The following is a 27,246-nucleotide window of genomic DNA, read 5'->3' on the forward strand; positions in this document are numbered from 1 at the left end:
AAGGCTTTTTGGAAGTCAAGGTAAATGATGTCTATGGATTCCCCTCTATCCACCTGGCTGTTCACCCCCTCAAAGAAGTATAATAAGTTCGTGAGGCATGACCTGCCCTTGCAGAAGCCATGTTGGCTCGGCTTTAGCTGCCCATTGTTTTCGATGTGTTCCCAAATGCTGTCTTTAATCAGCGCTTCCATCATCTTTCCCGGGACCGAGGTCAAGCTCACCGGCCTGTAGTTTCCTGGGTCTCCCCTTGAGCCTTTCTTGAAGATGGGCGTGACATTTGCTATTTTCCAGTCCTCTGGGATCTCTCCAGTTTTTAGGGATAGGTTGCATATTTGTCGAAGTGGCTCAGCTATTTCGTTCCTTAGTTCCTTGAGTACCCTTGGGTGAATGCCGTCTGGACCTGGCAATTTGTCACACTTTAGCCTGTCTATCTGCCTGAGGACATCCATCTTGCTCACCTCTAGTTGGACCAGATTTTCATCCTGATCTCCTTTTCCGATCTCCTCGGGTTCCGGAATGTTGGTTGTGTCCTCCATTGTGAAAACTGACGTGAAGAACTCATTTAACTTGTCCGCTATCTCCTTTTCCTCTTTTACCACTCCCTTTCTGTCTCCATCATCCAAGGGTCCTACTTCCTCCCTAGCTGGTTGCTTCCCCTTGACATACCTGAAGAATGATTTGAAGTTTGTTGCTTCCCCTGCCAGTCTTTCTTCATATTCTCCTTTTGCTTTCCTAACCACTCGGTGACACTCCTTTTGGTGTCTTTTATGCTCCTTTTGGTTGTCTTCTGTCTGGTCCTTTTTCCATTGAAAATAATATTAAATATTGAACTTAGGCCAGTACTAGGCAGACTTCCACGGTCTGTATATGGCTGTTTGGGGGAGGATGGGCTTGAATGGCTGTGAGGGTGTAGATGGGCTGCAGTAGGTTTTAACAGAGATTTTGGCAGTTGGAACCCAAGCACAGTACCAGGTAAAGCTTTGGATTCTTGCCCAGAAATAGCTAAGAAGAAAAAATTTAAAATAATTTAAATTGAATCAGGTTGGGCAGACTGGTACGTTAGATAGATTGTGAGCCCACCGGGACAGATAGGGAAAAATGCTTGAGTACCTGATTGTAAAAACCGCTTAGATAACCTTGATAAGCGGTTTATAAAATCCTAATAAACTTGAAATTTGAAACTTGACTGGATGGGCCATTCGGGTCTTTATCTGCCGTCATCTACTATGTTACTATGTATAAACAACCAAATCTGTAACTCCTCTAGTATGTTCCACTCCATGTATGTTAACTTGCAACAAAACAACAAGGCAAGCAGTCCACCAAAAAATCCAACATGAAACAAAAGAAGATTGGCAGAAAAATAAGGAGATTCAAATCAGGTTAATTCAAGGTGCTCCCAAGAACCATGCCTGATGCATTTCGCCAAACAATGCTAGTCAACGCTAACAATAAAAATATGTCTTTCATACAAACAGAACACAGAAAACACCTTTGCCTAGTATGGAATATGTAATCACAAACTAACCTCTCCCCCTTTTACAAAATTGTAGTATGATTTTTAGCCACGACCAGTGCTAAAAAAATGCTCTACAGTTTTGTAAAAGGGGGGATAAAATAGAAATACGTTATCAAAGGTTAAATAAAACCACCAAGAAGCTGGACTCTGCATACAATGCAACACCACAGAAACAGCGATGCATGTCCCCTAAAGCAAAAAAATAAATAGAAATTTTTTTCTACCTTTGTCTTCTCTGGTTTCTGCTCTCTTCATCTTTTTGTCACTCTCTTCCTTTCATCTTCTGTCCTTCTGTGCCTCTTCCAGAATTTGTCTGCCTCTCCCTTCCATCTCTTCTTTGCCCCCCCCCCCATTGGTGTGGCATCCATCATCTTCTCTTCCCTCCTCCAATGGTCTGGCATCTCTCTCGTCTCCTTCTCTCTCCCACACCCCCATGGTTGGGTATTTCATTCTCTCCTATCCCTTCCTCCCACTTCCATCAGCATTTGCCCCCTTTCTCTCCCTCCAACCCAATTCCATCCAGGATCCTTCCGCCTTATGTCTCTCTCCCCTTTCCTTGCACACCAATTCCATCAGCCCCTTTTCTCCTTCCACACCACCCTGCCCCCTTTCTCTTCCTCCACCATCCTTCCAGACCATCTTTCTCACAACCCTTCCATACCACCCTGCCCCCTTTCTCTTCCTCCACCACCCTTCCATGTTCCTTTCTCCCTCCTCCTCCAAACATTGCAGCTGCCGGCTCTGCCCGCAAAAGGGTTACCGCCTCACGGCAACGCCCCTCCCCCATAGCAACGGCAACGGGCCCCCTCCCCTGCAGCAACAGCAACAGCCCCCCCCACAGCAACAGCAACAGGCACCCCCGTGGCAACGCTCCCCCTGCAGCAACAGGCCCCTCCGTAGCAACGGCAATGTGGCCGAATCTATTACAGGAAAGTCCTGCGATGACTGCTTCTGCCGGTCCATCCCCCTCTGATGTCATTTCTTCCAATAACATATCAAACTTCATCAGAAACTAAGCTTATCTCATATCGAGACTTTTCCAACCTAGAAACTACTGACATTTTGACTTTCCTCGACCCATCTTTTACAACTGCTACATTTAACTCAATTGAAGTTCAACTATCATCTTGGAACTCCTCCCTACAATCTCTTTTAGACAGTATAGCGCCAATAATCTCAAAAACTATATCGCCAAGTAAAATAGCTAATCCCTCGTATACGGCAGAGCTCCATCTTATAAAAAAACAGCTTTGCGCTCTAGAAAGAAAATGGCGTCATACTAAATCTCAAATAAATCTTCGAAACTATAGAGAAAAGGCATCTATCTATAAAACCAAAATAAACCAGGCCAAAAATAAATATTACTCAGACAAAATCTATAAAGCAAAAAACCCATCTATCCTATATAACACTTTAAAATCTATCACTCTGAAGAATATAGGAAGTAATACACTTCAGAAATCCACCTTAAAAGCACAGGACATAACCGAAGCATTCAACCATAAAATCAAAACCATCCAAAATGCATTTCATTCTAACTCAGTTAGTAGTTTTACGAGCAACCAACAAACTGAATTTATTCCGACTGCCAAATGTTCTAAGTTTAAAATTCCTTCCCTTAAAGATATTGAAACTCTCTTTCAACAAATCAACTTAAAAAGCTCAAGATCCGAAATTATTCCCCCTCTTTACCTAAAAAAATTATTCCATTGTTTTGGACCTTTTATTCACTCAATCATCCTAAAAAGCTTACTCACTGCATCGGTCCCTTCTCTTTGGAAAACTGCCATCATCACTCCGATACTCAAAGACCACAAAACTAGTACAGATGACTCTACAAACTATCGCCCAATTGCCAATATCCTCTTTTTGGCCAAATTAACAGAAAAACTGATATTTAATCAGGTTTCTGACTTCATTGAAACAACCAATGCTTTACACCCCAACCAAACAGGTTTTCGTAAATTTCACAACACCGAGCTTAATAACTAATATTCATTATTTTTTAGATCACCACAAATCTGTGGCTCTGTTTTCCTTAGACATATCCGCAGCATTCGATACAATAGACCATGATCTACTTCTTAGTCGGCTAGAATCGATAGGCATTAGCGACCAAGTGCTTAATTGGTTCACGTCTTATCTTTCCAATCGTAACTCTTTTGTTAAGTTCAATAACGAATACTCCAATCCTTATTCTTCATCTTTTGTTCATCTTCTCTTCTGTTCAACATCTTCCTCTCTCCATTACTGAGTCTCTGTCAGTCAATTGGTTTTACTTCCTTCTCTTATACCGACGATATCCAACTTATTCACCCTCTCGACCCAGGAAACATAAGAACATAAGCAGTGCCTCCGCCGGGTCAGACCATAGGTCCATCCTGCCCACCAGTCCGCTCTCGCGGCGGCCCAAACAGGTCACGACCTGTCTGAATCACCAGAAGGGGCCCCCTTGCCACCTTGATTTCCCATTGAAGTCCTATCTTCCCATCGAAGTCCTAACCCTCCGGTCTTGCACATGCACGACCTGGTTGGGTTTCTATACTTATTACCTGGTTAGCTTTCTATACTTGTATTACATCCCAGCACCTTTCTCAGTATCCCACGATCCCTTTATCCCTCAGGAATCCGTCCAATCCCTGTTTGAATCCCTGTACCGTACTCTGCCTAATCACTTCCTCCGGTAGCACATTCCAAGTGTCCACGACCCTTTGGGTCTCTATAAATAAAAAACTTGAAACAATAGAAAGCTGGCTTAACTCAAACAAATTAGCATTAAACATAAATAAAACAAAATCCATGATCTTTACTTGGAAAAAAGACATAAGCTTGAAGACCCCATTTGTCCTAAATAACATCTCACTAGAGTCCGTTTCCACCTTAAAAATTCTTGGGGTCATAATCGATGATAAACTACTGTTCCACGAACATATCAATAATATAGTCAAAATATGTTTTTATAAATTGCGTTTAATACGCTCAATCGCCAAATTTCTTGAGCCCAAATCGATTAATATTCTGATACATTCACTGATTATAGCTAAAATGGATTACTGCAACTCACTACTACTTAACATCTCCCAAAAAGAAAAACGAAGACTTCAACTTATCCAAAATACAGCTATTAAACTAATATATAACGCTAAGAAATATGACCACGCCACGCCATTATTGATCAATTCTCACTGGCTCCCTATCAATCATCGCATCCTTTTTAAGCTCATGCTGCTAGTATTTAAAACCCTAACCTAAAATGAACCTCAATTCATAGCCAGAATGTTAATACCCCATAAGACAATATGTCCACTCAGGTCATCCTTCCAAAATCTCTTATCTATACCCTCTTTGAAAATAGTAGGCATGAGAAGATCCGATATGTTCTCTGTAATGGGCCCCCAATGGTGGAATTCATTACCACATTATATTAAAAATGAAAAAGACCTCTCCTCCTTTAAAAAATCGTTAAAATCTTATCTTTTTAAAGATGCTTATAATACTTGAACTTTAGATTTGCTTAATATTTTTACATTTTAACTATCCCATTTCCTTTTGTTCTTTTCCTTTTTTGTTTTTCTTCTAAATAGAATTGTAACTCCCCCCCTTCCTCCCAACTCAAGTTTGTCTTGTCTCTAAGAATTTTGTCATTTGGTTTGTCCTTTTTGTAATTCACACTTTTCTTTTAATAATTTTGTACATCGCTTAGCAAACCGATTAAGCGATCCATCAAATTCTAATAAACTTGTAACTTGTAAGCAGTAATCGCAGGACCTACCAGTAAAAGATTCAGCCACGTTGTTGTTGCTGTTGTTGCGGGGGGGGGGGAGGGGGGGATGTCTATTGCCGTTGCTGCGGGTGGGGGGAGGGGGGGCGTTGCCGCATGGGGACCCGTTGCCGGGGGGGGGGGGGGGTCGTTGCTATTTAAAAAAATAGCAAGGTGAGTTGTCCTCCTTCAGCGGGCCCCCCTCCTAGTTTCGGACCTTAGGCACGTGCCTACTGGGCCTATTGATTAATCTGGCCCTGGGCTGGTTGCACACAGTTTTTGTATCTTTTTTGGTCTTGAATGTATGTATGAATGTTATAATGTTAATAGATATGTTAGTTACAGAGCAGAATAGAATTGTAGTTTCAGGGACTTTTCCCCGTTTCCCTGATTGCTTTTGTACAAACTGAGAGGGCAGGTGCAGCTCCCTTGGAAGGAGGCAGAGTCCAAAAGATGATTGACAACATTTTGCAAGCAACTTGTGGGTTCAGATGCAAAACCCTAGCATTCAGGACCACTAGACACATCTACAAGAAAGAAGATTATCAAGATAAGTGTAGGGATGTCACATAGGAAACACACACACGCAGTCTTAGAGTCGGGATGGAGGCGCTGCCAGGGGCTAGCTCCGAGTTCCTTTTTATTATGCTTCTAAGCTAATGACATCATAGTAGCTCCTTCGTTTACACATCTCATGATTGGTGGGTACAAAGGGACATGCTTTTACATTGGTGGATACAAAGAAAGGTACATGCTTATACATCGTGATCACCCTCCCTTTACCTCGTGATCATTCTCCAACTCAGCACTTAGACAAGGGCCTGATTAACACGTGGACAGAGCCTGAATCTTTGCAATTATGCAATGCCAATGCAGTGCCTGTCAGCTGATCTCCTTTCAAATAAGGACAGCTCAAATAATATAAGCATGTGACAGTCCAAAGGTTATAATGCATGGTCCTTAAGCTCTCTTGATTAGCCTTAACTCAGGGCCTGCTCAGGCAAAGTCTGATAGTTGCCCATATAAGGAATAAGGGATAAGAGTAAACTTGTGTCAAGTTAATATGTGACGAGAGTCTTGGTCTTGTGACAAAAGGGGAGGGGGGACTGCCTCAGCAGTCTGTCACGAAGTGCTACATGGGAGAAAGGATGAGGAATGATTCAGTATTCATACACAAGGGCGAAAGGTCAGTGTGCTGAGCTTAGAACATATCAGACCTCCATCCCTACAGATAAGAACCTAATCTTTCTTTCAAAAATAGTGACTTGGAAGGGTTTGGCAAGAAAAACGTGCATCTGCCCTTTATGCCATTTTTTGGATATTTATCTTTTTTGGAAATGAGCTCCATAATTTTCCTGTGCTTGGGTTGGATGAAGGGGAGGATAAATTAATGCAACTGAGGATTGTGGTTGTATTTGCCTTTTTAGATTTTTTCATGAGTTATATAATTACTCCCATAGTGTTCATTCTTTAGTTTCCACACTGAGAAAGAGGGAAGACTGATTTTTAGTTACCATTAAAGAAATGTGAAAAAAAATCTGCACTAATAAGCTTGAAATATCTAAATATCTGGTCTGTTATGCGCTAACTATTTTAAGATTGTTTTCATCTTTTAGCTTCTTGTTGGGTCAGAGGATTTTGACATCAGAGTCTTTAAAGAAGATGAAATTGTAACTGAAATGACAGAGACAGAGGTGAGTTTATCATTACTAACATACAAAGGTATCAAAGGATATAGCTAAAAATGTATGCCCATGGTTTTGTACACAGAAAGACACATAACAAAACTTTTATTAATTTTAAGTATAATATATTAAGGCTGCATTTTTGGGCTGCTATTTGATTTGATTTAGCTATATATTAGATGCTATTTGCATAGATTTATCCTAGATTTCTAAGGTATACATTTATAACCTGCTATTTAAACACCAGCTATGGAAATATAATTGGTATTATCCTTAGACAAGCAGGCAGCATATTTTCACATATAAGTGACATCATCCACTGAGTCCTGGTATGGACAGTGAAAAGTGTAGTATCACTTTAAGATTTAGCAAGCTTTAAGACTGCCCACACCATGCATGCACAAGTGCCTTCCCGCCCGATGCCAGCTTATGAGGTAGTCAGATTTTCATTTTCCGTGGCATGAGGAAGATAGCTCTCTTTTTTTCTCCTCAAGTTGCCTTCCTGTTTAAATTTTTTAACAAACTTTTTCAAGTATTTCAGTTTCTTCTGTTTACTTTTGAAAATCAGTGAAGAAGAATAGTTGACAGAAATTTTGGACTTCCTTTATTTAAAAACAAACTTCTTTTGAAATTCAGTGGCCCTCACATAAAGTTCCATTCTTACTTCATACCAGGATCATCGATGGATTTTCAGCCTTATTTCTACTTTATTCCGGCTTGCCCTCTTCTTTTTTTAAAATAAATTTTTATTATAAGAACAGCAAAATATAATGTAAAAATGATCAAACTCCAGTCACAATATCAAGCAATACACATGAGAGATGTAACCATGGGGTGTCCAACAATGCAAAACATATACCGGAACTCTTCAGTATATGACTTAAAGACTCCAAGCAACTCCTTCCCTCCCTTATAACCCCCCCACCCCCATATACAGGCCTGAGAGTGAGAGAAAGCAACTATTGCTCAGCACAAAGAAATATTAAAGGACAGGAATTTCCCCAAGTTAAGTTCCTCAGACAGTTGGAGTATCAACTCCATCCTTCCAGGAGATGTAAGCAGACCAAATTTTTTGAAAGGACCCCATACGATTTCTACTCAGAGCAGTTAATTTAGACATATTATATACATAGTTCACTTTATGCTGCACCACATCCAATGGTGGAAGGTCAGCTGTCTTCCAAGCTGCAGCTAACAACATGCGTGCTGCTGTCATCACCAAGGCAATCCATTTGCGATGTCGCAACTGCAAGGTAGGTGGAGCTACATTTAGCAAACAACATTCAATAGACTTAAAAACAGGAAAACCTAAGATTTCCAAAATGAAACCCACCACTCCAGACCAGTAGGCTTGCACCAAAGCCACCAAATATGTATAAAGGATCCTTGGGCCCCACATGTACCCCTGCCAAACATTGTTTTCAATTGTACGGTGTATAATACCATTGATATAGCATCTTGTATCCATTTTCCATCATATTGCTAGAAATAGATACCCTAAGCAAGAACCCCAATTGACGTTCCCACACTTTATCTTCATAAATTTTGCCAAGATCACGCTCCCATGCTATTTTATATTTAGCGAGAATCAGGACAGAGTGTAATATAACAGTATAAATGCAGGTAATCATCCCCTTCCCGAACCCTGCAAAAAAGCCTGTAAGGTGGGTGACAGTAAGGTGGGTGACTGACTCAATTCCGGAAGTACTCTCCTACAAAAAAAGGCCCCTAATTGCCCATAATGATAAAGATCATGAACTATTAAACCATACTCTGTTTCTAAATGAGAAAAGGAAACCATTTCCCCATCTATCAACTGACCAAGAGTTTGTAGTCCCTGCCTTGCCCAAAGTCGAAACACCTTATCTATTTTACCTGGAACAAAATGAGGGGCATAAGCAATCGCTGTTCCATGGAAATATTCCTGGAAACTCATCAATCAAGTGTGAAGTTTTACCCACAGGAGTAAAACATGTCTTACAATTGGATTATCAGTAGACGCCAATTCTCATATGGATTCCATAGGCAACCTAGGAACAACCCAAACTACTCTCTGCAATAAAGATTGTCCCATGCATACCCATCCTTTCTGAACCTCCCATTTCCAGCTAGTTAGATATTGCAATTGGGCCACCTGATAATCTAGCCGAGCCAATTGTAGAGGATTTAATTCTGCTCGGATTTGTCTTAATTGTTTCCAGGCAGATTTGGAGGGACATTGTTAGTGTTGTTCTAAGTTCAAAAGCTGTTCTATTTAAATCAAATGGGCATGATCTCTTTCATGTTTCTTCCTAGCTCCCCATTTGATAAGATGTCCCCTCAATACAGCTTTTAAGGCATCCCGAAGATAGCTATCATTATCCCAGGACAATCTCCCTTCAATGGGGCACTCCACAAGTGGACTTGTTTGCGGCTCCCCACAATCACAATTGCCCCTGTTTTGCTCCAGATTATACTTACCTCACCGTATGGAAGCAGATGCCTTTCTTCTGGACTGGACGAACATGTTTCTTTATGCGTTTCCGCTCACTCCTCTCATATTGAAGACCCTCTTCAAACTCAAGCAAGAGTCAGCCACTATGATTCTAATTGCCCCCCTGTTGCCCCAGACAACATTGGTTCTCCCTTTACAAATGTTTCCTTCTCTGCTTACTCAGCATCAAGGATCTCTTCTACATCCCAACCTACAGTCACTATACCTGACAGCTTGGTTTCTCTCGGGCTGAATCCATCTGAATTACATCTCTCCCAGTCTGTTCGACATATTATTGAAACCTCCAGGAAACCGGCCACTCAGCAATGTTATAAAGAAAAGTGGACTCGGTTTTCTTCCTGATGTCTTCTTAATCATCATAATCCAACTTCCTTGTCAGTGGACTTCGTGTTGGATTATCTTCTTCATCTGTCTGACTCTGGTCTCAAATCTACATCTATCAGAGTACATCTCAGTGCTATTATTATTATTATTCTTTATTCTTATATACCGCCATACCCAGTGAGTTCTAGGCGGTTTACATCAATTAGCAAATGATCTGCATTGAATAGCAGATTTACAACAAAATTAGAAGTAGGTTTACAAAATTAGAAGCAGATTTACAGCATAATTAGAAGTATTTTTTTAACAGCAAATTGCAGGCTGAGTTACGATAAATTACAGTGATTTGCCGCAGTCAGCCGTGAAATTACAGCGATTCTTATCTGTCTGCAAAGAGGGCAGGTTTACAACAATATTACAGAAATTGCAGGTTTGATCGAGCTAGGTAGGGGAGGTAGAGAGTGGGGGAGGGAGGGACTGGTGAAGGAGGAAGGGGGCAGGGGTGGGGTAAGTGTCATGTGAGGTGAATGGATTATTAAGGGTCGTGTTTGCTGAAAAGGTACGTTTTTAGTAGTTTTCTGAATGATAGGTAAGTGGGGGCCTCGAGTATCATCTGTGCTAGCCATGGGTTCGACTTGGCTGCTTGGAAGGCAAAAGTTCTATCAAGGAATCTTTTGAGAGGACAGTGTTTAGGCGAAGGGAAGGCGAACAATTGAGTTCTCCGTGATGTCCTGTTGCTGCAGTAAAGGTTAAAGTGTGTGTTTATGTAACTTGGGGAGGAGCCGTTAACCGATTTGTAGCAGAAGCATGCAAATTTAAAAAGAATTCTAGATTCAAATGGTAGCCAGTGTAGTTGGTGATAGAAAGGGGTGACATGTTCCCATTTCTTTAGGCCAAAGATGAGGCGCACCGCGGTATTTTGGACTATTTTTAGTCTCCTGGTAGTTTTCTTAGTGGCGTTAAGGTAGATGATATTGCAGTAGTCGAGGATGCTGAGGATGGAGGATTGTACAAGTAGGCGGAATGCATTGTCATAGAAGTGTTTTTTTATGGTGCGAAGTTTCCAAAGTACCGAGAAGCTTTTCCTAATTATGAGGTCGGTATGGTTATCTAGAGATAAGTTTTTGTCCAGCGTGACTCCCAGAATTTTTATGGTCGGATCAAGGGGGAAGGTCTTTCCTTTTAGTTGAATTGTGGTTTCCTTAATTTTATCTTTGGGGGAGGCTAGGAAAAATTTTGTTTTGTCTGGGTTTAATTTCAGTCTGAATGAAAGCATCCAGAGTTCTATCTGGTTGAGAGTGTTTGAGATGTGGTCGAGTAGTTCTTGTGAAAAGTTGGTTAATGGGATGGTTATTGTGATATCGTCTGCATAAATGAAGAATTTGAGATTTAGGTTGTGTAAGAGTTTACCTAGTGAGGCTAGGTATATGTTGAATAGGATGGGGGATAGGGGGGAGCCCTGTGGGACCCCGCAGGTGTTGTCCCAGCAGTATGAGAAAGAGTTATTCTTGAGTACCTTGTATGATCTATTTTGTAGGAACCCCTGAAACCAATTGAGGACCTGGTCTGAGATGCCTATGTGCGCTAGGCATTCCAGGAGAATGGTGTGGTCGACCAGGTCAAAAGCACTGCTCAGGTCGAGTTGTATGATCAGGGCACTTGAGCCCTGACTGAAGAGTGTGAGGAGGTGGTCAAGAAGGGAGGCTATGATGGTTTCAGTGCTGTGGTCCGCACGAAATCCTGATTGGTTGTCACTTAGAACGTTGAATTTTTCAAGGTATGCGGAAAGTTCCGCTTTTACCAACCCTTCCGCTATTTTGGTAAATAGGGGGATGCTGGCGATCGGCCTATAATTAGATGGGGAGTTTGGTGGTTCTTTCTCATTTTTTAAAATTGGGGTGATCATTATTTGACCCTGCTCCGACGGGAAGTTACCTTTGGATAATAGGTAATTAACCCATGTCATCATTTTTGCTTTAAAATGGGGGGGGGGGGGCCGTTCTCATGATTTTTGGTGGGCATGTGTCCAGATGGCAGTAGGAGTGAGTATACTTGTTGTAGTAAGTATTGAAGGTTTGCCAATCGGTTACAGCGAATTGTTTCCAACTAAGGTCGACTTTGGCTCCCGGGTCTGGGTTTGGTGGATTCATGTCTGTGAGGATGGGGAAGAGCTCGAGGGGGTTGGGGCTGGCTGGTAGAGTTGTTCTTATTTTTTGGATCTTGGTATTGAAGAAGTCAGCAAGGGTGTTGGCGGTTAAGGTGGCTTCTTCGTGTAGGTTTGTGTAGGTTTCTATGTTGTAAAGATCGTTGACCAATCTGAAGAGGTTATTGCTATTGGTTTTAGGATTACCGATTTTGTGGGAGTAGAATTTTTTTCTTTTTTCACTAGTGAGGGTTTTGTACTGTTTTAATTTTTGTCTCCATGCCAGTCTGTGTTCTAGCGTTCCGGATTTTTGCCATGATCTTTCGGCTTTTCTGAGATCCTTCTTGCATTGCAGCAGTTCAGAATCGAACCAGCCCTCTTGGTTGGGGGTTCTTATTCTGCGGGTTTTTTTGGGGGCAATCTCGTTTAGTATATTGGTACTATCTTGTATCCAGGAGGTCATGATTTGTTCCGTATCTTCTATTGGATTGGTGTTGATTTCGAAGTGGGACCAGAATTCCATTGGGTCAATCTTTCCTCTGGTATTGTGGGTTTTGACGGTTCTTGTTTTTTCGCTTTTAGGAGGTTTAAGTTGGCATCCAATGATGAAGCTACATAGGCGGTGATCGGACCAAAGGGAGTCTGACCAGTTGCCTTGTTTCCAATAAAAAGTGGGATTGGTCTGTTCCTTGGAGGATAGAGTTACCAGGTCTAACTGATGTCCTCTTTGGTGGGTTTTGATCGGGGGGTGTTTGTCAAAGCCTAGTTGTGAGAGCAGTGACCAGAAGTCCGCGGTTTCTGGTTGGTCAGTTTGCTCGAGGTGTATGTTGATGTCCCCACACAGTAGGTTGTATGGGCTTGTTAGAGAATTGGTAACAAGTGATTCAGCGAAGTCGTCTTTGGTCGTGGTCCATTTTTTGGGGGGTATGTAAAATAGAGGGATGGTTAGTGAGGAGGGCAGAGATGTTGATGCTAGGGCGATGGTTAGAATTTCGGAATTAGGTGAAGAGGTTGTGTTAAGAACGGAAGCATTGAGATGGTCTCGGAAGATTATTGCTAGTCCTCCTCCTCTTCCCCATGTTCTGGCTAGGGAGAGTATCACCTGCCAGTTGAGGGAAAACCTCTTATCCCAGGACAAACAGGCAGTCTATTCTCATATATGGGTGACGTCATCCATGGAGCGGACAGCCTCGTGAGCAGACTTGCTTGTAGAAACTCAGAAGTTTCGAGTCTGCCGCACCGCGCTTGCGCGAGTGCCTTCCCGCCCAGCACAGGGCGTGTCTCCTCAGTTCTCTGCAAAGCCGAGAAGTCTGTCTTTGACACTCTGCGCTGAACTTTGTTCGCTTCGTTTCTTCTCTTCACCGTGGTTTGAGTTTTCTTATCACTGTGTTTTATTCTTTTCCTTTAAAAAAAAAAAAAAAGATAAGTTAAAGTTTTATTTTTGTCGACTGACTGGCGGGTCGGGTCACGTGCCCACAGCCGGTGGGCTTCGACCGCAGCGGCTATCTTCCCTTCTATGTCCTGGCCAGTCACGGGCTTCAAGAAGTTTATTCAACATATTTATTAACGACCTGGAGACGGGGACGAAATGTGAGGTTATCAAATTTGCTGATGACACCAAACTCTGCAGCAGGGTTAGAAGCACGGAAGACTGTGAAGACCTGCAAAGAGACCTGACGAGACTGGAAGAATGGGCAAAAAAGTGGCAAATGAGTTTTAACGTAGAGAAATGCAAGGTCATGCATGTAGGGAAAAAGAACCCGATGTTCAGCTACAAAATGGGGGGAATATTGCTAGGGGTGAGCAACCTTGAAAGAGACCTGGGGGTGATGGTGGACACAACATTGAAACCTTCGGCGCAGTGTGCGACAGCCTCAAAGAAAGCAAACAGAATGCTGGGCATCATCAAAAAGGGTATCACAACCAGGACGAAAGAAGTCATCATGCCACTGTATCGTGCAATGGTGCGCCTGCACCTGGAGTACTGTGTCCAGTACTGGTCGCCGTACCTCAAGAAGGACATGGCGGTACTCGAGGGAGTCCAGAGAAGAGCGACTAAACTGATAAGAGGTATGGAAAATTTTGCATATGCTGACAGGTTAAAAATGCTGGGGCTGTTCTCCCTAGAGAAGAGGAGACTTAGAGGGGACATGATAGAAACCTTCAAAATCCTAAAGGGCATTGAGAAAGTGAATAAGGACAGATTCTTCAAACTGTGGGGACCCACAACCACTAGGGGTCTCTCGGAGAAATTGAAAGGGGACAGGTTTAGAACAAATGCTAGGAAGTTCTTTTTTACCCAGAGGGTGGTGGACACATGGAACGCGCTTCCGGAGGATGTGATAGGCCAGAGCACTTTACAGGGGTTCAAGAGAGGTTTGGATAGGTTCCTGGAGGATAAGGGGATTGAGGGGTACAGATAGAACCAGAGGTAGGTTATAGAAGTGGTCAGAAACCACTTCACAGGTCATAGACCTGATGGGCCGCCGCGGGAGCGGACCGCTGGGCGAGATGGACCTCTGGTCTGACCCAGTGGAGGCAACTTCTTATGTTCTTATGTTCTTACTAGTGTGTGATTTTTCTCACGGACCCACACCGCTGGTGTTATCAGTGTCTCGGGCCGAACCATAGTCCGAGATCGTGCACGCACTGTGCTACTCTTTAACCTCAAGCCCTTAAACGTCGTCGAATTCAAGCGGAAAAGCTGTTCAGGATGGACTCTTCAGCTACACCCTCAACTTCTGACTTGGTCAAGACTTCAACGGGGTGTCCTGTTTCCACAATTCGAACCTCGAGTCTCAACAGACCGTCCTCGTTTGGATCATCTTTGGCTCGAGTACCCCTACCTTATCTTCCCCCGAGCTTCCCTCAGGTCAGATACCTAAGCAGAAGATTCCTGCGGTGGTTCTTAAAATATCCAAGCATCAATCCTCCAAGTTGAAGCATGCTTCTACCGCCACCTTGGAGCCTTTAGCCTCAGCAAGTGATCCAGTGTCAGACTCGGATCCACAATTGCAGGCTTCTCTCCAGACCATGTTAGAGCAGCAATTTGTTCAGTTACTGAGCAAATACAGTCCTGCCTCGACTCTGTTTCCTGCAGTCCAGCCTGGGCAATCAGCAATCTCACACGAGGTCGAGTCCCTGCTTGTGCCTCGAGCTGAGTCTACACACTCTATGCAAGGAGTCGAGTGTTTGCGAGTGTCTGGTCTGGATTCTACACACTCTGTGCAAGGAGTCGAGTCTTTGCGAGTGTCTCGACAGGAATCCTCACATTCCATTACAAGGAGCCGAGTCTTTGGGAGTGTTTCGAGGTTCCTCGATCCAAACCACTGAATCTATGGCAGCGGTCTCAAACACGCGGCCCATGGGCCGCATGCGGCTCTCCAGGTGCTATTTTGCGGCCCGCGGTCTGGACGCGATCAAAACAGCATTTCTCTTCCTCTTTCCCTTCCTTTTGGAGCAGCAGCGTGTCTGGCCGGCTCAGTCGATCGTTCCGTTCAAAGCCGCGGGTTGGCGGCTCCTCGCGCTATCCACTCCTGCATCGGAAGCCTCTCTGACGTCACAACATCAGAGAGGCTTCAGACGCAGGCGCGGATCTCGCGAGGAGCCGCCACCCGCGGCTTTGAACGGAACGATCAACTGAGCCGGCTAGACAAGCTGCTGCTCCACAAGGAAGAGAATGGAAGGGGAGGGGAAGAGAAATGCTTCTGCTGCATAGGAAAGGGGGACCCTAGGGAAATGCTGCTGCTGCTGTACAGGGAAACGGAGAGGGAAGGAAAGGGGAAGAGAAATGCTTCTGCTGCACAGGAAAGGGGGAAGGGAAATGCTGCTTCTGTTGCTGCTGCACCCAATTGGGGAAAGAGAGGGAAGGAAGGAGAAGGAAGACAAGGGAGAGGAGAGGAACAAGAGAAGCCAAGTTCATGGGAGGGAGGGAAGGAAAGGAGATATCAGACCATGGAGGGGGAGGGGGAGATGCCAGGGTATGGGGGAAGGAAAGGAGACAGATGCCAGACCAGGGGAAAGGAAGGAAGGAAGGAGGGAGGGAGAGAAAGGAAGGAAAGAGATGCCAGACTATAAATAGGACAGAAGAAGAGAGAGATAGGAAGGGAAGGTAAGACATGGAAACGTAGATTTTGAAAAGAAAGCAGAAAAATTTAACATTAAGTTAATGCCAAAGATGGATGCAAGGCAGAAAGTGAAGACGGAGAGAAAAACAGTCAAAGGACAAGAAGGCCCTGGAAACATAGTTGAAAGCACAGAAAAATAAAGTCACCAGACAACAAAGGTAGGGAAAATGATTTTATTTTCAATATAGTGATTGAAATGTGTCAGTTTTGAGAAAGAAAAGATATTAAACTTTAAATGTGAGGGCTGCAGAAAAAATAGAGTACTTGGAGGGCCGCAGAAAAAATAGTTAATGTCTTATTAAAGAAATTACAATTTTGCATAAGGTAAAACTCTTTATAGTTTATATATCTTTCCTTTTAACTGTTAAAGGAAAGTTTTATAAACTATAAAGAGTTTTACCTCATGCAAAATTGTCATTTCTTTAATAAGGCATTAACTATTTTTTTCTGCGGCCCTCCAAGTACCTACAAATCCAAAATGTGGCCCCACAAAGGGTTTGAGTTTGAGACCACTGGTCTATGGGGTTTCGATCTACAGCTTCTAGCCCTATTCATTCACCAGCGGCAGTGCCCGTTTCCAGACATAGGGCGAAGTCTCCTCGATCTTACTCAAGACCTACTTCCAGGCAGCATTCTCATCATCAATCGAGGCCCTCATCGAACATCCATCGAGGCACAGGTCTTCTTCTAGAGAATAGCCTTCCTCGTCCAGGCTTCCATACAGACCTTCCACTTTGAGGCCTTCCACTCCTCAGTCGAGGTCACCAATTGCAGACCCTGAGGACTCAACTGCTTCCAATGCCTCCTCCAAGTCTGTCTATTCCTTGGGTTATCAATACTCCAGAGAGGCTTCGCCTTTGTTCTCCACTTAAGGCGCCTCGAGGTCATCGAGCCCTTCTCGAGGCCATGCTCTGACGGATCAGTTGTCTTTTTCCTCCTTTCTCCATCAAATGGCTGACGACCTGGATCTTAAATTGGACGCTGGTTCTAAATACTCTAAGAAGTATTTGGAGGAAATGCATCTGCCTCAACCTCCTGCAGAGTCGCTCAAGCTTCCTCTTAACAGGCTTTTGTCTCAACTTTCAAACAGAATCTGTAGACTCCTGCTGTTCCAGGCAAATTGGAATTGAGGTATAGAACTCTACTTTGCAAGGGTTTTGAGAATTCACAACTATCTCACCAATCCCTCCTTGTGGAATCCTCATTTAAGAGAACCCATCCTTCCAGGGTCTTTGCCACAGGACCTCCTGGAAGAGAGGATGAGACCATGGACAAGCTTGGCCGTCTCCTTTATCAGAATTCCACGATGGCTTCCAAAGTCCTCCTCAACTATAATTTTATCTTCACTACTTATTTTAAGTTCCTGATTGATATCCTTCCAGGTTTTACACAAAACCTGGATCAACATAGACATTTAGAGTTTCAAAAAGTCATTGCTACCTTGGCGCAACTCAGGTTACATCTTCTCCAGTCATCTTATGATGCCTTTGAACTTTCTTCCAGGATCACTGCATTCTCAGTAGCAATGCGCCGCCTGGCCTGACTTCACGCCATTGATATGGATCCAAATCTTCAAGACCATCTGGCTAATATTCCTTGTGAGGGCAATGATCTCTTTGATGAATCCATAGAGGCTGCTACCAAGAAGTTGTCTGAGCATGAAAAATCTTGTGCTTCAATTGTCAGACCAAAGCCTAAGCCAGCTCCTGCAAAACCTTCTCGACCTCTTCCATCCTTCCAGAGGCGTTATCCTCCAAGGGCGGCTCATTACATTCGAGCACTCCCAAGAAACAACAGCAGCAGAAGCAACAGAAATCTGAGCCTTCTGCTGCACCTAAGGCTGCACAGCCTTTTTGACTGTCTCAAACAGAGCATAACCTCCATCGTTCTGCCTCTGTCCTCCCTTTCCCTAATAGGAGGTCGTCTCCATCATTTTTACCATTGATGGGAGACCATTACATCCGACCTCTGGGTTCTGTCAATAATCAGCGAAGGATACTCTCTTCATTTCACTCAGGTTCCACCAGAGCTTCCTTCAAAAGAGTATCCTTCCAATCCATCCCAGACCGCCCTTCTTCTTCAGGAAGCTCAAGCTCTGCTTCGCCTCTGTGCCATCGAAGAAGTTCCTTTCGAACAGCAGAGCAGGGGCTTTTACTCCTGTTACTTTCTAGTTCCGAAGAAGTCGGGCGATCTGCGGCCCATACTGGATCTCAGGGCTCTCAACAAATATTTAGTCAAAGAAAAATTTTGCATGCTGTCCTTGGTATCCCTCTAACCCCTTTTAGATCAGAACGATTGGTTATGTTCTGTAGATCTGAAGGAGGCTTACACTCACATTCCCATTCATCCGACCTCCCATCAGTACTTCAGATTTCGGATGGGGAATCTGCATTTTCAATGTAGAGTGCTACCCTTCGGCCTGGTATCATCTCCCAGAGTGTTCACCAAGTGCCTAGTGGTGGTAGCAGCAGCAGCTCTAAGGAACCATGGTCTTCAGGTGTTTACCTACCTAGACGACTGGCTCAAAGATTCAACATCTCAGGAGGTTATTTTAGCGACCCAACGGACTACGTGGTTTCTACAAAGCTTAGGATTTGAAATCAACTTTCCCAAATCCCACCTTCAGCCCTCTCAGAATCTACAGTTCATTGGAGCTGTTCTGGATACTATCCAACTCAGAGCTTTCCTTCCTCAACAACGTCTGGATGCTCTTCTTCAGCTCTGTCAGAAAGTGTCTTGCCGCTCTTCACTCTCAGCGAGACACATGATGGTACTACTAGGTCACATGGCCTCGACAGGTCACGTAACTCCTTTTGCCAGACTCACCTCAGAATTCCTCAGTAGACCCTGGCATCTCAGTGGACGCAGGCTTGCGAACCACTCTCTCGACACATTTCAGTCACTCCGTTGTTGAGGCAATCTCTCCATTGGTGGATGCTCTCTTCTAATCTCTCCAGAGGCTTGCTGTTTCAGACACCCCCTCATCAGAAGGTCCTCACGACAGATTCATCGACCTACGCTTGGGGGGCTTACCTCGATGGTCTTCGTACTCAAGGCCATTGGTTCAGCACGGATCGTCAGTGTCACATCAATCTGTTGGAACTCAGAGTGATCTTCAATGCTCTCAAAGCTTTTCAACATCTTCTACACGACCAAGTAGTCCTCATTCAGAGGGACAACCAAGTTGCTATGTATTATGTCTACAAACAGAGAGGAACAGGATCTCTCTCTCTTTGTCAAGAAGCTCTGAAAGCTTAGGACTGGGCAATCCTCCACAACACCTTCCTGAAAGCTGACTACATTCAAGGGGTGAAAATCTGTCTGGTGGACAAATTGAGTCATCTTCTGCAACCTCACGAATGGACACTCAATTCCTCGCCTCTTCATCACATTTTTTCTCAGTGGGGAACTTCTCAGATAGATCTCTTTGCATCTCCCCACAACCACAAATTGCCTCATTTCTGCTCCAGGATATACTCTCATCGCCTTGAGGCAGATGCTTTTCTGTTGGAATGGACAAATCTCTTCCTGTATGCATTCCCTCCATTCCCTCTCATCCCAAGACTCTTGTCAAGCTAAAGAACGATCATGCCACCATGATTCTGATAGCTCCTCGGTAGCCGAGACAACCTTGTTACTCCCTTCAACTTCAACTCAGTAGCAGAGATCCTCTACTTCTACCAGTTTTTCCGTCTCTGCTTACACAGAGTCAGGGGTCTCTACTTCATCCCAACCTGCAGTCTCTACACCTGCAGTTTTCTCAATGTGTAAGAGACATTTTAGAAGCTTCTTGAAAGCCTGCCACTAGATAATGCTATCACCAAAAAAGGACTAGATTTTCTACATGGTGCATCTCTCATGACAAGGAGCCTCAAGGTTCCTCCTTATCTTCTGTTTTGGATTATCTTTTGCACTTATCTACCTCTGGCCTCAAGTCTACATCGATCTGAGTCCATTTCAGTGCAATTGCTGCTTTCCATCAGCCTACTGAAGGGAAACCCCTCTCTGCTTATCCGGTGGTTTCCAAATTTATGAAATGATTTTCAATGTCAAACTCCTCTCAAACCACCTACAGTGGTTTGGGATCTCAATGTTGTTCTTGCTCAGTTAATAAAGCCTCCATTTAAACCAATGTCTACGGTTCATCTAAAATATCTCACTTGGAAAGTGGTGTTTCTCATTGCCCTCACATCTGCTCGAAGAGTCAGTGAGGTTCAAGCTTTAGTTGCTGATCCACCTTTCACAGTTTTTCATCATGACAAGGTGGTCATCCATACTCATCCTAAATTCTTACCTAAAGTGGTTTCAGAATTTCATCTCAATCAATCCATTGTTCTTCAAGTATTTTTTTCCAAGGCCTCATTCTCATCCTGGAGAATCAGCTTTTTATACTCTGGACTGTAAACGTGCTTTGGCCTTCTACTTAGAACAGGGGTGTCCAATGTCGGTCCTCAAGGGCCGCAGTCCAGTCGGATTTTCAGGATTTCCCCAATGAATATACATGAGGTCTATTTGCATGCACTGCTTTCATTGTATGCTAATAGATCTCATGCATATTCATTGGGGAAATCCTGAAAACCCGACTGGATTGCGGCCCTCAAGGACCGACATTGGACACCCCTGACTTAGAATGTACCAAACCACACAGATCTGCTCCTCAACTTTTTTGTCTCCTTTGATCCAAACAAGTTGGGACATCCAATTTCTAAGCGTACCATCTCCACCTGGATGGCTGCTTGTATCTCTTTCTGCTATGCCCAGGCTGGACTGCATCTACAGAGTCGAGTCACAGCCCACAAAGTCAGAGCCATGGCGGCTTCAGTAGCTTCCTCAGGTGTACTCCTATTGAGGAAATTTGCAAAGCTGCCACCTGGTCCTTGGTTTATACTTTCGCCTCTCATTATTGTCTGGATGTTTTTTCCATTTTCTTCATTTTGGCCAGAGAGTATTACAAAATTTATTCTCCTAAGTTGCCAACACTCCCACCATCCCATTCTGGTTAGTTTGGAGATCATCCATATATAAGAATAGGCTGCCTGCTTGTTCTGGGGTAAAGCACAGTTACTTACTGTAACAGTTGTTATCCAGGGACAGCAGACAGCTATTCTCACAACCCATCCACCTCCCCTGGTTGGCTTCTCTGCTAGTTATCTGAACTGAGGAGACGCGCCCTGTGCTGGGCGGGAAGGCACTCGCGCATGCGCGGTGCATCAGATTTGAAACTTCTGAGTTTCTACAAGGAAGTCTTCTTGCAAGGCTGTCCGCATCTGGGCTCCATGGATGACGTCGCCCATATGTGAGAATAGCCATCCCTGGATAACAACTGTTACGGTAAGTAACTGTGCTTTACTGCTCAGGAGACCCTCGGCCACTAGAGGGCATCCGCTCAAACTCAGGGGCGGGAAATTTCATGGCGACATCAGGAAGTATTTCTTCACAGAAAGGGTTGTTGACCGTTGGAATAGGCTTCCAGCACAGGTGATCGAGGCCAGCAGCGTGCTGGACTTTAAGAATAAATGGGATACCTATGTGGGATCCCTACGAGGGTCGAACTGAAACATCGGTCACTAGGTAGAGACTTAAGAGGAAGGGTCAGTAGGGTGGGCAGACTTGATGGGCTATAGCCCTTTTCTGCCGTCATCTTTCTATTTTCTATGTTTCTATCCTTTGGTCTCCAGATTTATGAAAGAACTTTTTAATGTGAAACCACCTCTTAAACCTCCTCCAGTTGTCTGGGACCTTAATGTGGTTCTTTCCAGGTTAATGAAGCCTCCATTTGAACCAATGGCTACAGCTCCTGTCAAGTTTCTCACCTGGAAAGTTGTATTTCTTATCTCGCTCACTTCTGCCAGGAGAGTTAATGAGTTACAAGCGTTGGTGTCAGATCCACCCTTCACAGTTTTTCACCATGATAAAGTGGTTCTGTGTACCCATCCAAAGTTTCTACTGAAAGTTGTGACAGATTTTCACCTTAATCAGTCAATTGTTCCTCCAGTTTTTTCCCTAAGCCTCATTCTCATGCAGGAGAATCATCTCTTCACACTCTGGACTGTAAACGTGCTTTGGCCTATTACATTGACAGTATATTCTATGCCACAAAACAGGTTTCTATCCCACAACTTAAAAGTTGTGTGTGTGTGTTGAGAGGAAAAGGTCTCAGAAATCCTGCTCCATTCAATGAATGAACATTGAGATAATCATGCAGGTTAGGATTCTCGTTCATCGACCAAAAACCTCTCACTCATTACTTTAAATCCTTGATATTATAGTATTTGTGTTTTACTCAATAAATAGAAAAATATAAATTGCACTTAACTTAAAACTTCTTCAAAAAGTGCCTTAGTGCAAAGTGCATTATGCAGTCAAATATTCACCCGATGGGGCCCATTTCGCCAATAACTTATGGCTTCCTCGTGGGTCTTTTATGGAAACTGCAAAATAAAACAGAATCTTCCATGTAATTTAAACAACTTTTAAATTGTGAGAAAACTTTAAATATGTAATACTCACTGTTAACAGCTATAACATTAACTTCCACAAAATGGCGCCTGTGAATTCTAGAAGCTGAGTATGCGTATTAAATACCCTACAGGCTGTATATGCATCTCATCCTATTGGCTGAAAATCTAAATAGGAATCTGAATGAATGAATCACGATCTCTATTCAAAAACATTAAAGTAATACATCAAAAAATGTTAAAATAATAAAATAAAAGTTCTCCACCAGATATTGATATTTAATCCATTCGATGTCAATGCTTGTAATTTATAAATCCATCTCGCCTCTCGCTGTAGTAATTTTTTGTGGCGATCACCTCTGATGTTTCTAGGTTCTTTATCTATCCAACAGCATTTAAGTTGGCTGATTGAATGGTTCATTTGTTGGCAGTGCTCAACCAGCGGAGCTGTAACAATGCCCCATTTAAGGCTTAATTTATGTTCACACATTCTAATGCGGAACGCTCTGATAGATTTTCCAACATAGATTTTAGAACATGGACATAGGATGATGTACACGATGTAATTTGAATCACAAGTCAAAAACTGTTTAATTTGATAGGTCTTATTGTCAACTGGATTAAGATGCAGCATCTGTGAATTAACCGTTCAGGAGAGGGAGTTTCTTAATCCAGTTGACAATAAGACCTATCAAATTAAACAGTTTTTGACTTGTGATTCAAATTACATCGTGTACATCATCCTATGCCCTGTTCTAAAATCTATGTTGGAAAATCTATCAGAGCGTTCTGCATTAGAAAGTGTGAACATAAATCAAGCCTTAAACGGGGCATTGTTACAGCTCCGCTGGTTGAGCAATGCCAACAAATGAACCATTCATTCAGCCAACTTAAATGCTGGTGCATAGATAAAGAACCTAGAAATAGAGAATGACACGGTGACAAAATTCATCACCGTTCCCGAACCCGCGGATAACCGCGGGAAATAATCCCATGTCATTTTCTAGTGTCTATTTCAACCTCGGTGCTCGGTCCTTCTACACCAGCATTCTTCAAAGCAAAGCTTGTGGGTCAGTGGTTGTGGCCATTCATACTCTGATTCTTCCCTCTCTTCTTAAAGTATAACATGAAGATGGTTTCCCGTGGTTATCTGCGGGAATGGGAATGGTGATAAATTTTGTCACCGTGTCATTCTCTACCTAGAAACATCAGAGGAGGTGATCGCCACAAAAAATTGCCACAGCGAGAGGTGAGATGGATTTATAAATTACAAGCATTGACACCGAATGGATTAAATATCAATATCGGGTGGAGAACTTTTCTCTGAATATTAGATTTTTCAGTATTCAAGCTGCTGTGTTTCATGATGTATCTTTTGATTTATTATTTTAACGTTTTTTGATGTATTACTTTAACGTTTTTGAATAGGGATCGTGATTCATTCATTCAGATTCCTATTTAGGTTTTCAACCAATAGGATGAGATGTATATACAGCCTGCATGCTTGGTGTCTAGAATTCACCGGCGCCATTTTGTAGAAGTTAATGTTATAGCTGTTAACATTGAGTACTACATTTTTTTTACGTTTTTTCACAATTTAAAAGTTGTTTAAATTACATGGAAGATTCTGTTTTATGTTGCAGTTTCCATAAAAGACTCCCAAGGAAACCATAAGTTATTGGTGAAACGGGCCCCGTCGGGTGAATATTTGACTGCATAATGCACTTTGCACTAAGGCACTTTTTGAAGAAGTTTTAAGTCAAGTGCAATTTATATTTATCTATTTATTGAGTTAAACATAAATACAATAATATCAAGGATTTAAAGTAACGAGTGAGAGGTTTTTGGTCGATGAATGAGAATCCTAACCTGCATGATTATCTCAATGTTCATCCATTGAATGGAGCAGGATTTCTGAGACCTTTTCCTCTCAACACACGCACAACTTTTAAGTTGTGGGGTAGAAACCTGTTTTGTGGCATAGAATATACATTCTCAGAGGTTTCTGGCATTTTCATTATTGCAGTGTTCCACTATTACATTGACAGGACAAAGCCACATAGAACATCTCCCAAACTTTTCATCTCATTTGATCCTAATAAATTGGGGCATTCTGTTTCCAAGAGAATGATTTCCAACTGGGTAGCTGCCTGCATCTCGTTCTGCTATGCTCAGACTGGTCTGCACCTGGAGAGTCATGTCACAGCTCACAAAGTCCAAGCTATGGCAGCTTTTGTTGCTTTTTTTCAGATCTCCTCCTATTAAGGAGATTTGTAAAGCTGCCACCTGGTCCTCGGTTCATACCTTCACTTCTCATTATTGTCTGGAGTCTTTCTCCATACGGGATAGACACTTCGGCCAGTCAGTATTACAAAATTTATTTTCTTAACGGCCATCACCCCCACCATCCCATTCTGGTTAGCTTGGAGGTCACCCATGTGTGAGAATATGCTGCCTGCTTGTACTGGCATAAAGCACAGCTACCTACTATAACAGGTGTTATCCAGGGACAGCAGGCAGATATTCTCACAATCCACCCTTCTCCCCGGGTTTGCTTCTTAGCTGGCTTATCTTAACTGAGGGACTGCGTGCCAATGTCGGGGGGGGGGGGGGGGAAGGGAAGGCACTCACGCATGCGTGGTGCCAGCTATCATGAACTTTCTAAAGTTTTAAAGTGGCGATGCACTTTTGAAGTGGTCTGTGCTGGGGCTCCGTCGGTGACGTCTCCCATGTGTGAGAATATCTGCCTGCTGTTCTTGGATAACACCTGTTACAGTAAGTAACTGTGATGAAACTTCATTATCCTCTAAATATCTTACCAAAACATCTTTGATTTCATCACATATGATTTGATCCCCTAAAAGGTAATAATTTAGCCTCCAAAATCGAGTCGGTGGTAAATTATTATTAAAATCTGTTGATATCCAAATAGGGGAATGATCAGATATTTGCATGGAGTCTATACAAGTATCTTTATATGAACCCCAAGATTGCCTAGAATACCATAGTTGGTCTATCCGAGTATAGGTCTGTTTTGCAAGTGAGTAAAACGTATCCAGCATAAAGGATGATGTAAACGCCAAACATCTATTAATTCGAGATCATTGACCAATTTCAGTAAAGCTCTTCTATGTGCCTGACTGTATTCCCTCTCCCCTTTGAATGATCCCGATCGGGACTGGGACAACATTACAATCGCCTCCAAAGAATACCGTCCCCTTAACAAATGTACTTAATGGTTCAGAAAGAGACTTAAAGTACCCTGATGTATATTTGGGGTATAGATATTGATTACTGTTACCTGTTGACCTTTAAATTTCCCTTTAATTGCAAAGCATCATCCCTGTTGATCTATAAAGGGATAAGATGAATGAATGAGAATAGTTACATCACCCACCCATCCCTTTCCTTCCAGGCCATGAATAATATTTAGATTGAAGCAAATGCGATTCCCCATGTTTCATGGGATTTCCCATGTTTCAAATGAGTCTCTTATAATAAGACTATATTCCACTGTAAATGCTTCAACTGATTTATCGTCAAGTATATTTTATTGAGCGCCAAGAGAAACAACAATCAGAAACAAGTTCAAGGAACAACAGAGCAGCTCTAAATTTTACACAAAAATCCAACAAACCTCCACAGTAACCCAACCCACAACCCCCCCCCCAACTCTCATTGACGCTAAACAGAACATAATATACAGAGGATATAACAAACACCAGGGGCTAGCAGTTCAAAAGACGGCTACGAGCCATCGGAGACAACGTTGTCCAAAAGGGCTCCCAAATTCGCTGGAAAGCCCGTCCAGGCAAGGAAGAAATGTCCTGAACTCCCCTCCATTCCCAAGAGAGCAACGTAATCATGTGACTACGCCAAAGGGAATAGTCAGGTGCCTCCGGTTCCATCCACTTAAGCAAAATACATTTGATAGCAATCACTGCAGTCCAACGGAGGAACGCGGAAGCCCCAGGCCGACGGGGATGAAAATGTAAGGAGGCACCAAATAACACCAAGGCAGATCTCTGAACTGTAATGTTCCAGGTGATATCTACAAAAAGAAACACAGCATCCCAAAAAGTCTGTATTGATGGACACGACCAAAACATGTGGCCGAGACCTGCGTCCGGAGCACCATAGCGCCGGCAGTTCGCAGTTAAGCAGAGCCCCGCCCGGAAAGCCCAATAAAGACAGGGGAAGACCCCGCCATAGCTGCAACCCCGTCCCAAAGATAGAAAACAAAGAGCTAACATTTAAAGAGTAGAGGCGGGCGAGATCCATAGGAATAAGAACCCCTAAATAGCGAAGCTCAGACTCCGCCCACCGCAAAGGGAAGGAACCCCGCCAAGAAGTGCGAACTGTCGGGCAAGAAGGTAAAGCCAGAGACTTATCAAGATTCAGGGAGAGGCCGGAATGAAAACCAAATTCAGAGATAAGATCTAATGCTATGGGCAAAGAAACCTCAGGAGTGGTCAGGATTAAAAACATATCATCCACAAAAGCTAGCGTCTTCAAAGACTCACCCGCGACCCGGAGGCCCGCACCTCATCAGTGTGGCGCAAAGTGCAAAGTAAGGGTTCTAAAAAGAGCAGAAAAAGCAGAGGAGACAGGGGGCGACCCTATCGAATACCTCGGAAGATAGGAAAGGAATCCGTACGAATACCATTAACCAAAATAGACGCCCTCGGATTAGAATATAAAGTACGAATAGCACTAAGGTAAAACCCCCCTAACCCCAC

The 27,246-nt window shown here is 43.2% G+C and overlaps 1 protein-coding gene across 6 annotated transcripts in view; it reads left to right on the forward strand.

The window, feature by feature from the left end:
* Nucleotides 1-27,246, forward strand: part of BBS2 (Bardet-Biedl syndrome 2) — an 876,805-nt gene that overhangs the window by 185,996 nt on the left and 663,563 nt on the right. For 5 of the 6 annotated variants that reach the window (XM_033940623.1, XM_033940626.1, XM_033940622.1 and 2 more), the window contains one exon: nucleotides 6,896-6,973. The exons of the other annotated variant lie outside the window; for it this stretch is intronic. In XM_033940623.1, coding sequence (XP_033796514.1) covers nucleotides 6,896-6,973 — 78 coding nt within the window. The remainder of the gene's footprint in view (nucleotides 1-6,895; nucleotides 6,974-27,246) is intronic. 6 annotated transcript variants of the gene reach the window in all.

The sequence above is a fragment of the Geotrypetes seraphini genome, chromosome 4 (assembly GCF_902459505.1).
Source record: "Geotrypetes seraphini chromosome 4, aGeoSer1.1, whole genome shotgun sequence".
Lineage (NCBI taxonomy): Eukaryota > Metazoa > Chordata > Amphibia > Gymnophiona > Dermophiidae > Geotrypetes > Geotrypetes seraphini.